We start from the raw sequence: 14,913 nt of genomic DNA, 5'->3' as shown, positions 1-14,913 counted from the left end.
CTCCACCTAGCTATATCAAATCGCAGAAATAGTAGGGGACGAATCGGATTGAAGTAACAACAAAGATTTGGTTTTTGTTGCCCCTATAAGGATGAACTAATCCAAGGCCAGATCTGCACTTCCTGGGCCAACCGAGCGGAAGAGGGCTGAGACAACACCCATAAAAAGATATAGGGAAAGGAGTAGAGCGCTGTGAAGCGGGCATGGTGTGGTGTAAGAGACAAACCTTGAGGGTTGTGTTCAGGTGACCATGTCATGTGCCGCTAACAGCTATCAGGAAAAACAGGCTGCACGGAGGAAGATTGAAGCACTCATCGACTGTCACTTAAAATAAAATGGCAGGACTGTGATGCGACTGGGTTGGTAGACAAGGTAACCGACTGGCATATTTATTATTAAACAGCCCTGGAATTTTGGTGGTATTGAAGTGAATTAAGATTGTTTGATGGTATAGTTCTAAAATTGAGATGTTTCAATGTCACAGATCCAATAAAAGGAGATATTTTGCACAATACGTACACATTGGTGATTATTACAAGAATGCTGATTGCAGGACATTATTAAACATAACTATCTAGACCAGCAAGCTACATGCATGTGGCTGCTTCTGATCTGCAAGCTTCACACGCACGGGACGCCCATCCAAAATCTGAAAAATTGATCCAACATGAACAGTTATCATGCATCGATGATTGGCTAATTAGCTATTAAAAAATTAAGTAAGCACCAATAAATCTGTACCTGTCCATTCAGCTTAGCAATAGCTTGTTCCTGCTCATGATCGACTAGGGTCGCCATGGTCACAAACCCGAACCCTCGTGAACGCTTGGTTTTTATGTGGTACATGACCCTTGCTTCTGCTACTTTGCCATACTTGCTGAAGAACTGTCCCAATCGATAGCTATCCACATTCCGTGGCAGATTGCCCACATAAATCCTGAAATAAGGCCCGAATCGTGGCCCTCCTGCAGCCTTTGTGTGTGAAGGCTCAAGCCTCTCTCTAATTTCCTGCAAGCAAATGAATGTTACTAATAAATGCTTGGATAAGGAGAATATATGATATGATAAACAGATTAGCTGTTGGACAAGGTAGAAGCTAAGATATCTAACTTTTTGCGCTATGAAACGAAAACAGCTAATAGCCGGAGATCTGCGGAGATTGCCGCTAAACTGGGCTTATTTTAGCGGCAGCCAAAATTTTCACGGGCCCAGAAAATGAGTCAACGGCCCATCTTATCCCAATTTCCCCCCACCCCCACCGTAACCTAGCAACCCTAGCTCACTCCCACGCTCGTGACCCGTCTCTCTCGGTCTCTCACTCTCTCTACCGCAGAAAAGGAGGCGGCGGCGGAGGCGGCTTCTGCTTCGGCGGCGGCGGCTGTGGCGCGCCGGCGAGGGCCCCCCAAGCGGCGTGGCCAGCCGGAGGTCCAACTTCAAGCTAGCCCCCCCCCCCCCCTTCTGATTCGGCGGCGGCGGCTGCGGCGCGCCGGCGAGGGGCCCCCAAGCGGCGTGGCCAGCCGGAGGTCCAACTTCAAGCTAGCCCTCCCCCCCTTCTGATTCGGCGGCGGCGGCTGCGGCGCGCCGGCGAGGGGCCCCCAAGCGGCGCGGCCAGCCGGAGGTCCAACTTCAAGCGAGCACACCCCCCCCCCCCCTCCCGAAGCGGCGCAGCTAGCCGGAGCTTCAAGCAGCGCGGCCAGCTGGAGATCCAAGTGGCGCTGGCGGCGGTGTGCATCATGAGTACGGGTGAGGCAGCACGAGCAGTTCTTCGTCTTCCCCAACCCCAAGCAGCGGCTTCATCTTCAGTTCTTCCTCTTCCCCAACCCTAAGCAGCAGCAACAACGGCACAAGTCGCCGGACACCATGACAGATCAACAAAGTAACTTTATTCTCTTTTGATCTGCTAGTTTTGAACTTTTGATTTTGTTCTCTGTATTTTGTAGCCTGCGTGAACTGGTTATGTTATGGTTATGAAGTTATGCCAAGGTCATGTCTTTTTCTTTCTATTTTTTTGCAAAAACAGCTAAATGGCATAGCTGCAGCTATCTCCCGCTATAGCCGCGCTTAGCTGTTCAGAAGGCCAGCAGCTAAGACGCATAGCCGGCGATTTAAAACTTTGAAACAGATACGATGATACTGTTGTTCTTCTAGAAACACTACAAATTCAGTATAAATAGTTAAAGATGAGATCGTGCAAGCTAAGATTTGCACTTGATTACCTCAGTTGAAGCGATGGAAGGTTGTGGTGGCGTGACCCACATGCAGGCGTCGTCGTCCCATTCAGCCGGGAGCTGCTCGACGAATTCCGACCTATCGTCCTGGAAGCTGTACTTGAACACACGGCACAGCTTGATGGCCATCTTGCTCCAGATGCCCCCATAGAGCTCGCTCTTCATGACGAAATAGGCGCAGCCACCACTGCTCACGCCAAACCGTGCGGCATCCACAGCAAAGCTGCTTGGCCTCCCAAGGAACATGACGCGATCAGCCAAGCTCCGGCCGTCCCTCTTCACCCACTGTGTTTCTCCGCCTTCTGCCTGCTGCAGCACGTGGACTGAAACCGACAGCCCGTCCACAAAGCTGCCCACGGTATGGCGGTAACCTTGCGTATGATTGGCTAGGACATTTGCGAGAAGAAGCTCGCCTCGAGACTCCAAGAGGTAGCTGGACTGCAACGCTTTGCCATATTCAGATGGCAATGGGGTATCGGTAACCCACTCCTCCCACCAGTGGACCTGCCTCGTCTCGATGCAGGAGGAAGACCAGTAACCGTTCGCGTATGACGATCTTCCCATCGTGATGGGCAATGCAGCTGTTTATGGAGGATATGCCGTGGTACTCTTTACGCACCATTGTCCACTGCCGCATCGCCCGGACGCAGGAGGGCAGCATTGAACGGCCACAGGTAATACCACCTGCAGCGGACGGGAACAATCAAATATAGAAAGATTGTGCCGTCGCCGGAGACCACGCCGTTGGCGTGGTCCACCCACCACTTGGTCTCTTGGTCACATGAAAAGGGCGGTAGGGGTAGGGGTGTGCCCAATGCAGATGCAGATTCAGTGAGAGGGTCGGTGAGGCCGCCGGAACAGATACTGGTGAGGGTAGAGATCACAGTGCCGTCTACCAGGCTGATCACCCACCTCCAATCTGGAACCGATGTATCAGTGGCGGCGCCGGTGCCACGGCGAGTCGACTTGGACGAGGAGAAGACGCAGCGAGCCTTCCGGTGCTTGGTGGAGTCCGGCGGCGCGAGCAGCCATGGCAGGAACGCGGGATAGCACTGCGCTGGCGGAAGCGTGTCGCGCCAGGGCTTGCACGTGGCGTGGAAGCGGACGTAGTCGGTGGTGGCGTGGAGGCGGCGCGAGATGTCACGAAGGAGATCCAAAGGGAGGTCCGCCCATGGCCGCCAAAGCGCGTCGTCCGGCAGAACTGCTGCGACGGACATCACGGATCCCTCGGCTGCGTCGTGGTTTGAGGTCTTCCTATATTATCGAGTTCCGATTCTTAACGTCAAGGGCTGGGCTGGGCTGTTCTCTGGGCCGTCAGGACTCATGACTTGCTAGGCGTCTAGCAATTTTCTCTTGACAGCATGGCTCAAGTTGAAGGTTCAAGTTCCAAATAACAATATACTTAATTCCCCTAAAAAATTAAAAATATACTTAATAATCCTTTTATATTTTATAAAGGCATGTGGTCTAGTGGTTGGCGGAAACCATCCCTGCCGATCACGGAACCTGCGCCGACCACCCCCCAATTCCGCCGTATACGACCAGCAGCGATGCAGACAGCCCAGGTCAGCCCAAGTTACGTAAGTTTTTTTTTTTTTTTTTTTTGGGAAAATGGTGTTCTTGCCCTTATGCATGAGTCCAATTGTGATTTTATCCTTGTTGTTTTCTCAACTTTGTAATTTTGCCCTTGCTATATTTTGAATTGAATCATCCGTTTGCCCCTGATTTGGATGCAGTCAGATGGTCATGGAATAAATGAATTAAAATAATTCAAAAATCTGAAAAAAGAAAGGCGAAAAGACCAAATTGCCCCTTATCCTTATATTCAGCCTCCATAAGGAAATTGTGCCTTTCTCACGGGCCGGCTGCATCGACCGGGGCGTCGGGAGCATCCGGCAGCGGCGGCGTTGGCAGCGCACAGTGCGCGATGCGGCAACGGCTCCCGGCGGCGGGGCTCGGCACGTGCTGCGCGGTGTGGGGGCGCGCGAGGGCCGCGGGGCTTGGCACGCGACGCGCGGTGCGGGGGCTTCAGGCATGCAGCGCTCGGAAGCAGCCGCGGCTCGGTCGCTCGGGCGCGGACGTGCGGTGGCCGGCGTACGGTGGCAGGCGGCGGCGGTCGTGCTGGTGCTGCCTACGGCCCGGAGCCGTCGCCCTCCCGCGCACCGCGTCTCTGGTGGCCGCGCCATGGCTGGACGGTCGACGATGTCGGAGTCGCTGTCGAGCACCTCACGATGAAGCCGAGGTCATCCGCCGCCGCTGCCCTGCCCTGCGGCTCCGCCCAAGGCCGAGCGCCACCGCGCTCGCCTCCGTTGGCCGGATCCGAGGTTGCGCTGCTCTGCTTCCCCCATCCCTCTTGCCCTTCTGCTTCCCTGCTTCTCTCTCTTCTCTCCATTCCGCGTCGAGCGCTCTGCTCTTCCCCTCCCCTTGCTGCCTCTTTTGGAAGAGGACGGCCGCAGGTCGCCGGGGCAGTCGCTGGTGCTCCCCGGTCTTAACGCCGCCCTCTAGTCTCCCACCGCCTTTCTCTCCCTCTCTCTTGCTCTGTCTGATCTCTTCCGTAGACCACTCAGAAGGAAAAGGAGCAGATGCGCCTCGCCGACGGCACCCAATGCCCAGCTCTCAGCATCGTCGCCAGGGCCAACTAGGGCGCGCCACCTCGCCCCGTGGACCCCGCGCGTCAGTGGCTCTGTCTTCCTCTTCCCCTGTCCATAGACTCAGCTCACATAGGCTAAAGACAGAGAGCGCATGGTTCACCGATCGGTGCATAAAAGCAGCAGCAACAGAGCGCCCACCTGCCTCGGCCAGACAGGGGCAAAATCGCAATTAGGCATAATAAACGAGGGGCAAAATCGCATGGGTATTCATGTCCTTTTGTACAAAGTTTAACACGGTTAGTGGTGGATGACGGAGCAGGGGCAAACTGGTGCTTCGTAAATGGCACAGTAGGGGTAAATTCACAAAGTCAAAAAAATAGGGGCAAAATCACAGTTTCGACACAAAACAAGGGTACAAACGCAAGAGCCCCTTTTTTTCTATTTCTATTTCTTTTCTTTCTACTATTTCTTTTTTGATGTCTACGAGTAGAAATATGATGTTCTACGATGTATTTTATGATGTTCAATAAGTATATGGCGATGTTGTAGGACATTTTTTTATGTTCGGTAGCGTTTTTTCTTCTTTTTATTTCAATCTAATTAATTACTTCACTAATTTTATTATTTTATTTTATATTTTCATGATTTTTGTAATGTTCACACAATATACTTACTATGTTCTATGCTATATTTAGCAATGTTTCTATAGTATTAATATGATGTTTTACGATGTATTTGTAATGTCCGGTAGTATTTTTTTTCTTTTTATTTGACTATAATTAATTACTTCACTAATTTTATTTTTAATTTTTTACATTTCATGATATAAATGTTCCTGTAGTGAAGTAATTAATTATAGTCAAATAAAAAGAAAAAAATTCTACCGGACATTACAAATACATCGTAAAACATCACATTAATACTATAGGAACATCGCTAAATATAGCATAGAACATAATAAGTATACTGTGTGAACATCACAAAAATCATGAAAATATAAAATAAAATAATAAAATTAGTGAAGTAATTAATTAGAGTGAAATAAAAAGAAGAAAAAACGCTACCAAAAATAAAAAAAATGTCCTACAACATCGACATATACTTATTGAACATCACAAAATACATCGTAGAACATCGTATTTCTACTCGTGGACATCGAAAAAGAAATAGTAGAAAGAAAAGAAATAGAAATAGAAAAAAAGGGGCTCTTGCGTTTGTATCCTTGTTTTGTGTCGAAACTGTGATTTTGCCCCTATTTTTTTGACTTTGTGAATTTACCCCTACTGTGCCATTCACGAAGTACCAGTTTGCCCATGCTCCGTCATCCACCACTAACCGTGTTAAACTTTGTACAAAAGGACATGAATACCCATGCGATTTTGCCCCTCGTTTATTATGCCTAATTGCGATTTTGCCCCTGTCTGGCCGAGGCAGGTGGGCGCTCTGTTGCTGCTGCTTTTATGCACCGATCGGTGAACCATGCGCTCTCTGTCTTTAGCCTATGTGAGCCGAGTCTATGGACAGGGGAAGAGGAAGACAGAGCCACTGACGCGCGGGGTCCACGGGGCGAGGTGGCGCGCCCTAGTTGGCCCTGGCAACGATGCTGAGAGCTGGGCATTGGGTGCCGTCGGCGAGGCGCATCTGCTCCTTTTCCTTCTGAGTGGTCTACGGAAGAGATCAGACAGAGCAAGAGAGAGGGAGAGAAAGGCGGTGGGAGACTAGAGGGCGGCGTTAAGACCGGGGAGCACCAGCGACTGCCCCGGCGACCTGTGGCCGTCGTCTTCCAAAAGAGGCAGCAAGGGGAGGGGAAGAGCAGAGCGCTCGACGCGGAATGGAGAGAAGAGAGAGAAGCAGGGAAGCAGAAGGGCAAGAGGGATGGGGGAAGCAGAGCAGCGCAACCTCGGATCCGGCCAACGGAGGCGAGCGCGGTGGCGCTCGGCCTTGGGCGGAGCTGCAGGGCAGGGCAGCGGCGGCGGATGACCTCGGCTTCATCGCGAGGTGCTCGACAGCGACTCCGACATCGTCGACCGTCCAGCCATGGCGCGGCCACCAGAGATGCGGTGCGTGGGAGGGCGACGGCTCCGGGCCGTAGGCAGCACCAGCACGATCGCCGCCGCCTGCCACCGTACGCCGGCCACCGCACGTCCGCGCCCGAGCGACCGAGCCGCGGCTGCTTCCGAGCGCTGCATGCCTGAAGCCCCCGCACCGCGCGTCGCGTGCCAAGCCCCGCGGCCCTCGCGCGCCCCCACACCGCGCACCACGTGCCGAGCCCCGCCGCCGGGAGCCGTTGCCGCATCGCGCACTGTGCGCTGCCAACGCCGCCGCTGCCGGATGCTCCCGACGCCCCGGTCGATGCAGCCGGCCCGTGAGAAAGGCACAATTTCCTTATGGAGGCTGAATATAAGGATAAGGGGCAATTTGGTCTTTTCGCCTTTCTTTTTTCAGATTTTTGAATTATTTTAATTCATTTATTCCATGACCATCTGACTGCATCCAAATCAGGGGCAAACGGATGATTCAATTCAAAATATAGCAAGGGCAAAATTACAAAGTTGAGAAAACAACAAGGATAAAATCACAATTGGACTCATGCATAAGGACAAGAACACCATTTCCCCCAAAAAAAAAAAAAAAACTTACGTAACTTGGGCTGACTGGGCTGTCTGCATCGCTGCTGGTCGTATACGAGCGGAGATTGGGGGGTGGTCGGCGCAGGTTTTCCGTGATCGGCAGGGATGGTTTCCGCCAACCACTAGACCACATGCCTTTTATAAAATATAAAAGGATTATTAAGTATATTTTTAATTTTTTAGGGGAATTAAGTATATTGTTATTTGGAACCTGAACCTTCAACTTGAGCCATGCTGTCAAGAGAAAATTGCTAGACGCCTAGCAAGTCCTGAGTCCTGACGGCCCAGAGAACAGCCCAGCCCAGCCCAGCCCTTGACGTTAAGAATCGGAACTCGATAATATAGGAAGACCTCAAACCACGACGCAGCCGAGGGATCCGTGATGTCCGTCGCAGCAGTTCTGCCGGACGACGCGCTTTGGCGGCCATGGGCGGACCTCCCTTTGGATCTCCTTCGTGACATCTCGCGCCGCCTCCACGCCACCACCGACTACGTCCGCTTCCACGCCACGTGCAAGCCCTGGCGCGACACGCTTCCGCCAGCGCAGTGCTATCCCGCGTTCCTGCCATGGCTGCTCGCGCCGCCGGACTCCACCAAGCACCGGAAGGCTCGCTGCGTCTTCTCCTCGTCCAAGTCGACTCGCCGTGGCACCGGCGCCGCCACTGATACATCGGTTCCAGATTGGAGGTGGGTGATCAGCCTGGTAGACGGCACTGTGATCTCTACCCTCACCAGTATCTGTTCCGGCGGCCTCACCGACCCTCTCACTGAATCTGCATCTGCATTGGGCACACCCCTACCCCTACCGCCCTTTTCATGTGACCAAGAGACCAAGTGGTGGGTGGACCACGCCAACGGCGTGGTCTCCGGCGACGGCACAATCTTTCTATATTTGATTGTTCCCGTCCGCTGCAGGTGGTATTACCTGTGGCCGTTCAATGCTGCCCTCCTGCGTCCGGGCGATGCGGCGTGGACAATGGTGCGTAAAGAGTACCACGGCATATCCTCCATAAACAGCTGCATTGCCCATCACGATGGGAAGATCGTCATACGCAACGGTTACTGGTCTTCCTCCTGCATCGAGACGAGGCAGGTCCACTGGTGGGAGGAGTGGGTTACCGATACCCCATTGCCATCTGAATATGGCAAAGCGTTGCAGTCCAGCTACCTCTTGGAGTCTCGAGGCGAGCTTCTTCTCGCAAATGTCCTAGCCAATCATACGCAAGGTTACCGCCATACCGTGGGCAGCTTTGTGGACGGGCTGTCGGTTTCAGTCCATGTGCTGAAGCAGGCAGAAGGCGGAGAAACACAGTGGGTGAAGAGGGACGGCCGGAGCTTGGCTGATCGCGTCATGTTCCTTGGGAGGCCAAGCAGCTTTGCTGTGGATGCCGCACGGTTTGGCGTGAGCAGTGGTGGCTGCGCCTATTTCGTCATGAAGAGCGAGCTCTATGGGGGCATCTGGAGCAAGATGGCCATCAAGCTGTGCCGTGTGTTCAAGTACAGCTTCCAGGACGATAGGTCGGAATTCGTCGAGCAGCTCCCGGCTGAATGGGACGACGACGCCTGCATGTGGGTCACGCCACCACAACCTTCCATCGCTTCAACTGAGGTAATCAAGTGCAAATCTTAGCTTGCACGATCTCATCTTTAACTATTTATACTGAATTTGTAGTGTTTCTAGAAGAACAACAGTATCATCGTATCTGTTTCAAAGTTTTAAATCGCCGGCTATGCGTCTTAGCTGCTGGCCTTCTGAACAGCTAAGCGCGGCTATAGCGGGAGATAGCTGCAGCTATGCCATTTAGCTGTTTTTGCAAAAAAATAGAAAGAAAAAGACATGACCTTGGCATAACTTCATAACCATAACTAATTGATACATAACCAGTTCACGCAGGCTACAAAATACAGAGAACAAAATCAAAAGTTCAAAACTAGCAGATCAAAAGAGAATAAAGTTACTTTGTTGATCTGTCATGGTGTCCGGCGACTTGTGCCGTTGTTGCTGCTGCTTAGGGTTGGGGAAGAGGAAGAACTGAAGATGAAGCCGCTGCTTGGGGTTGGGGAAGACGAAGAACTGCTCGTGCTGCCTCACCCGTACTCATGATGCACACCGCCGCCAGCGCCACTTGGATCTCCAGCTGGCCGCGCTGCTTGAAGCTCCGGCTAGCTGCGCCGCTTCGGGAGGGGGGGGGGGGTGTGCTCGCTTGAAGTTGGACCTCCGGCTGGCCGCGCCGCTTGGGGGCCCCTCGCCGGCGCGCCGCAGCCGCTGCCGCCGAATCAGAAGGGGGGGAGGGCTAGCTTGAAGTTGGACCTCCGGCTGGCCACGCCGCTTGGGGGCCCCTCGCCGGCGCGCCGCAGCCGCCGCCGCCGAATCAGAAGGGGGGGGGGGGGGCTAGCTTGAAGTTGGACCTCCGGCTGGCCACGCCGCTTGGGGGCCCCTCGCCGGCGCGCCACAGCCGCCGCCGACGAAGCAGAAGCCGCCTCCGCCGCCGCCTCCTTTTCTACGGTAGAGAGAGTGAGAGACCGAGAGAGACGGGTCACGAGCGTGGGAGTGAGCTAGGGTTGCTAGGTTACGGTGGGGGTGGGGGGAAATTGGGATAAGATGGGCCGTTGACTCATTTTCTGGGCCCGTGAAAATTTTGGCTGCCGCTAAAATAAGCCCAGTTTAGCGGCAATCTCCGCAGATCTCCGGCTATTAGCTGTTTTCGTTTCATAGCGCAAAAAGTTAGATATCTTAGCTTCTACCTTGTCCAACAGCTAATCTGTTTATCATATCATATATTCTCCTTATCCAAGCATTTATTAGTAACATTCATTTGCTTGCAGGAAATTAGAGAGAGGCTTGAGCCTTCACACACAAAGGCTGCAGGAGGGCCACGATTCGGGCCTTATTTCAGGATTTATGTGGGCAATCTGCCACGGAATGTGGATAGCTATCGATTGGGACAGTTCTTCAGCAAGTATGGCAAAGTAGCAGAAGCAAGGGTCATGTACCACATAAAAACCAAGCGTTCACGAGGGTTCGGGTTTGTGACCATGGCGACCCTAGTCGATCATGAGCAGGAACAAGCTATTGCTAAGCTGAATGGACAGGTACAGATTTATTGGTGCTTACTTAATTTTTTAATAGCTAATTAGCCAATCATCGATGCATGATAACTGTTCATGTTGGATCAATTTTTCAGATTTTGGATGGGCGTCCCGTGCGTGTGAAGCTTGCAGATCAGAAGCAGCCACATGCATGTAGCTTGCTGGTCTAGATAGTTATGTTTAATAACGTCCTGCAATCAGCATTCTTGTAATAATCACCAATGTGTACGTATTGTGCAAAACATCTCCTTTTATTGGATCTGTGACATTGAAACATCTCAATTTTAGAACTATACCATCAAACAATCTTAATTCACTTCAATACCACCAAAATTCCAGGGCTGTTTAATAATAAATATGCCAGTCGGTTACCTTGTCTACCAACCCAGTCGCATCACAGTCCTGCCATTTTATTTTAAGTGACAGTCGATGAGTGCTTCAATCTTCCTCCGTGCAGCCTGTTTTTCCTGGTAGCTGTTAGCGGCACATGACATGGTCACCTCAACACAACCCTCAAGGTTTGTCTCTTACACCACACCATGCCCGCTTCACAGCGCTCTACTCCTTTCCCTATATCTTTTTATGGGTGTTGTCTCAGCCCTCTTCCGCTCGGTTGGCCCAGGAAGTGCAGATCTGGCCTTGGATTAGTTCATCCTTATAGGGGCAACAAAAACCAAATATTTGTTGTTACTTCAATCCGATTCGTCCCCTACTATTTCTGCGATTTGATATAGCTAGGTGGAGTTGCTAGGTTGCCCTTTTTTTGGTTTGTGTTACAATTCAGCGGGGTCTGTGCAGCATAAGGTGGAGAGAGATGAGCTGCAAAATTGGACATATCGATGCAGGATTCGGGCAGAGGCACGCTATGGTGCGGCCTTATTATGCAGCATCTGGTGGATCTGAGCTAGGGTGTCACAGGTTTTTGTTGAGGCGGCCTGTGCTGTGGCTTTGACTTAATTTTTTGCAATTTAGCCCTTTATTTTGAAGAAAATTTACGTTTAACCCCCTGGGCGACGTAAACTGATCTTTGGACCCTGTGGGTCGGCGCTGTGGCCTACGGCGCCGAGGTGACATGTCTCGGCGCCGTAGGTCTTGGCGCCGAGATGCCTGACCGGGAAAAACGCGGCATCCAAGTGGTGCTGACGTGGTAGGTAGGTTGGCGGCACTAATCTTGGCGCCGATCTTGGAGCCACATATCTTGGCGCCGAGGTCTTATACCTATACCACGAGCCGTCTTCTTCTTCCTACTCTCCACTCCGACGACCGCCTCCCGCGCCTTCTCTCTCTTTCTCTATGTTTTCTAGCTGCGGCCCGCGCCACCGCCTCCGACCGCCCGCGCCACCACCTCCGGTCGGCAGCGCCACCGCAGCAGTCCGTGGCACCAGCTCCGAGGGGCTCCGCGCCCTTCTCCGCTCCCTCGGCCGCCCTCGTCGCCCCATCGTCCTCCTCCGCGTGCACTATCGGCGAGGGCAGCCCCCGCCTCTCCCGGGCGTCCGCGCCGGCTAGCCAGCCGCCGGTGGCCATGCCTGGCGCCACCGCCGCCCACCCCCCCACCGGCCGCAGCCACCCCTATCCTCGGCCGGCCGGCAGCCTCAGGTATGTTTTTATTTTTTTAAATTGTTTTACAATTTAGTTAGTTTAGATAGTTTAGTTAGCTAATTTAGTTATATAGTGATGTAATTTAGTTAGTTAATTTAGGTATTTAGTGAGACAATTTAGTTATGTAGAGGTTATATATTTAGGTAATTTGGATAGATTCTTTGATTGTTAGTTATTTATATACTTTTGTACATAGTTAATTTAGTTATTTAGTTTATTTGTAAGTTAGATAGTTAGGTAATTAAGTTATATATAGGTAGTACTTGTAATAACTGTAGTTAGTAAAATTAGTTATATAGTTAGATAGATAGCTAGGTAGTTTAGATACTTATTTATTTAGGTAGACTGTGGAATACTTAATTATATATGTAATTTAGTTATACCCTTATTAGTTAAACTCGTAGTAACTTTGATGTTGTGCATACCAACTAGATGGACAACGTAGTCACCCTGTATCATGGAGGAAGTGTGGAGGAAGATGAGTTTGGGAATGTCAGTTTTGTTGGAATGCAAAGGGTGCCTCTCATGTTCGATTATCGGCCGTTGTTTTCTGAGTTGTTTGGTAGTGCTCGTGATGAGCTTCATTACAATTCAAATGAGGATGTCATCTCAGTTGAGGGGGTACTTCACTATGGTAAATCAAGCCATATTTTTAGGCAGTTGGTCCCAAGCATCAGAGGCTCAATGGGATAAATATGTCAAAACTGTCATGAAGAACGAGTTTCAATGTTTGGATTTGGTTGTGCGGAAGTTGTCCAATGATCTCACCCCTAATGGGTATTCACCCCCTAATGGGCATTCACCCCCTCATGGGTTCTCTCCAGAACCAGGGAATCCGGCACCTTCTGACCCTCCGTTACCCAACCGCGAGGTGGATGTGGAAGATGTGGTTCTGGTGCTCGATGCTCAATCCGCCCCCGAATGAGGTTGGAGTACATCCCGATGTTCGTGCAGTATGTCGGTCCGATGATGGAGTTGCTGCCCCTCAGGAGACCCCTTTGACCCAGAATCATCCAAGTAAGTGATGTAGTAACACTTTCGCTTTCGTTATTCTTCTTTCATTCCATTCCTTTGTCTCAATTGTATCCATATTTGTGCTTTATATGCAGGAGACAATCCTGATAATGATGGTTGTCCTCCTGTGCCTCCATCATCCAACGTGGACCCAGGGTTCATAGCCTCTAACAGTGTGGATGATGAGGATCCTTATGGCACAACAAGAGCAGTTGATTCTGATGATGACCGCCTAGTTGCACCTTTGAGCGAACAAGAAATGGAGCTCATCAGGCGTTTGTGTCCTGATCGTGATCCACTAGTTCATGAATTCAGCGACCTCAGTCATTCTCAACATGCTTATGGAGAAGGAAGAGATGACGAACTACTAGAGGCTCTTGAGGCCGATGACAGCGTGGAAATTCAGAACGGCATGGTCTTCAAGGACTTGCCCACCTTGAGAAGGTGGTTATAGGAATATTCTATGAGACGTAAAAGACCATTCAAGGTGAGGCACTCCTATGTGGAGCACCGTTACACAGTGGTGTGCGAGAATGCAGATTGCAATTGGAGGGTCTATGCTCGGAAACAGAAGGCCACAGGGAAGTTCAAGATAATCAAAATTGTAGGTCCACACTTGTGCCAAGAAAGATCTAAATCAGAAGCATCCTGTAAGGAAAATGGACCCTAGGCCCATTTACTTTGGATTTTGGTGTTTGATGACCAACATAACCAAATTGGACTAATAAATTTGCAAGTGTTTGTTTTGTAGTCCAACAGGGTGCAAGACGTGACTTGGACGAAGGCGGCTGTAACACCCCAAGTGTTTATCACCAGTTAAGCAATGGATTTAAACTCAAACATGGCATCTTAAGTGGTGATGAAGATGTCAAGGTCAAACCTATGGAAATGAGCCCCAACCTAAACTTGGATATTGCACCCTTGCTTTACATATAGGTCTTTTCAAGATATATGCTTGGCTGGTGTTATTGGAATATCTTCATGTGTCTCACGTCAATACCCATCTATATGGATCACTAGAAAAGTTTCATGAAGTTTGGAATCAAAAAGTCACATGAAATGATAAGTCATATCTTTGCATTAATTGCTTTATCAAGTGGATGGAAACCTATGAAGTCAACCAAACCTTGCAACCTTGCCCAAATGACTCTATATGAACTCTACAACAAAAGTCATGAAAGGTTCAGGTTGAGCAGGTGGCCAGAAAATGCTCCAATAGATCAAAAAGGGTGATTTAAGCTTTATAGTGATGCGACTTTGACTTGGTTTGCACTGCAGCTTAGGATGTTTGCATGGCAGTGGAACCTAAATAAAAGTTGGAGTCCATGTTATGTACAACAAACTTTATGTTTGGACCAAGAGCTAGATCAGCTTGTAAGCAAGTCAAAACGAGGCTCAAACTTTGAATCAGCAGCTGTTTTCAGCACTTGAAATTTTTCTAAGTATGGGAACGGGAATTTCAGTTTCAGGTTAGCTTATTTGGTGCTCTGTATATCTCAAACCAGGCCGAACCAGTTCATGAACTTTTAATAGAAGTTGTAGTACTCCCTTAGATATACAACTTGTATTACTGAGGTTTTTGCTTAAACTGCTTGGATTATGGTGTATAAGGGGGCGAAGAATGCAGTTTCAGTCAGCCGGTAACTGAACTGCAGAATTTGGTTTTGAGGTACCTTACTTTGAAGATCCATATCTCCAAATCTAGGACGAGTTAGCTCTTGATCCTTAAAGCAATGTTGTTCAACTCAGAAAGATATACAA

At 50.4% G+C, this 14,913-nt stretch overlaps 2 protein-coding genes across 2 annotated transcripts; one reads left to right on the top strand and one right to left on the bottom strand.

Moving 5' to 3' along the window:
- Window positions 1-440: 440 nt before the first annotated feature.
- On the bottom strand, window positions 441-3,440 carry LOC136490057 (uncharacterized). Its single transcript, XM_066486551.1, has 4 exons — window positions 3,141-3,440; window positions 2,217-2,912; window positions 742-1,008; window positions 441-649 (listed from the first exon to the last, which is right to left on the bottom strand). Exons 2-4 carry the CDS (start codon window positions 2,790-2,792, stop codon window positions 575-577), a joined length of 918 nt encoding a protein of 305 aa, XP_066342648.1. The 5' UTR covers window positions 2,793-2,912; window positions 3,141-3,440; the 3' UTR covers window positions 441-574.
- A 4,391-nt stretch (window positions 3,441-7,831) lies between these two features.
- LOC136488447 (uncharacterized) lies at window positions 7,832-10,845 on the top strand. Its single transcript, XM_066485378.1, has 3 exons — window positions 7,832-9,058; window positions 10,276-10,542; window positions 10,635-10,845. Exons 1-3 carry the CDS (start codon window positions 7,832-7,834, stop codon window positions 10,707-10,709), a joined length of 1,569 nt encoding a protein of 522 aa, XP_066341475.1. The 3' UTR covers window positions 10,710-10,845.
- The last annotated feature ends 4,068 nt before the right edge of the window (window positions 10,846-14,913 follow it).

Source organism: Miscanthus floridulus, chromosome 10 (genome assembly GCF_019320115.1).
Source record: "Miscanthus floridulus cultivar M001 chromosome 10, ASM1932011v1, whole genome shotgun sequence".
NCBI classification, from domain to species: Eukaryota; Viridiplantae; Streptophyta; class Magnoliopsida; order Poales; family Poaceae; genus Miscanthus; species Miscanthus floridulus.
Note: the sequence above shows the minus strand (reverse complement) of the source record. Positions and strands in the feature narration are given on the sequence as shown.

Excerpts from the sequence above, each read along its gene's own strand:
- LOC136490057 (XM_066486551.1), bottom strand. The coding sequence starts at position 2,792 with ATGGGAAGATCGTCATACGCGAACGGTTACTGGTCTTCCTCCTGCATC. Across the intron at positions 1,009-2,216 it reads CTTCCATCGCTTCAACTGAG|GAAATTAGAGAGAGGCTTGA; the intron begins GTAATCAAGTGC and ends ATTTGCTTGCAG. Across the intron at positions 650-741 it reads TTGCTAAGCTGAATGGACAG|ATTTTGGATGGGCGTCCCGT; the intron begins GTACAGATTTAT and ends TCAATTTTTCAG.
- LOC136488447 (XM_066485378.1), top strand. The coding sequence starts at position 7,832 with ATGTCCGTCGCAGCAGTTCTGCCGGACGACGCGCTTTGGCGGCCATGG. Across the intron at positions 9,059-10,275 it reads CTTCCATCGCTTCAACTGAG|GAAATTAGAGAGAGGCTTGA; the intron begins GTAATCAAGTGC and ends ATTTGCTTGCAG. Across the intron at positions 10,543-10,634 it reads TTGCTAAGCTGAATGGACAG|ATTTTGGATGGGCGTCCCGT; the intron begins GTACAGATTTAT and ends TCAATTTTTCAG.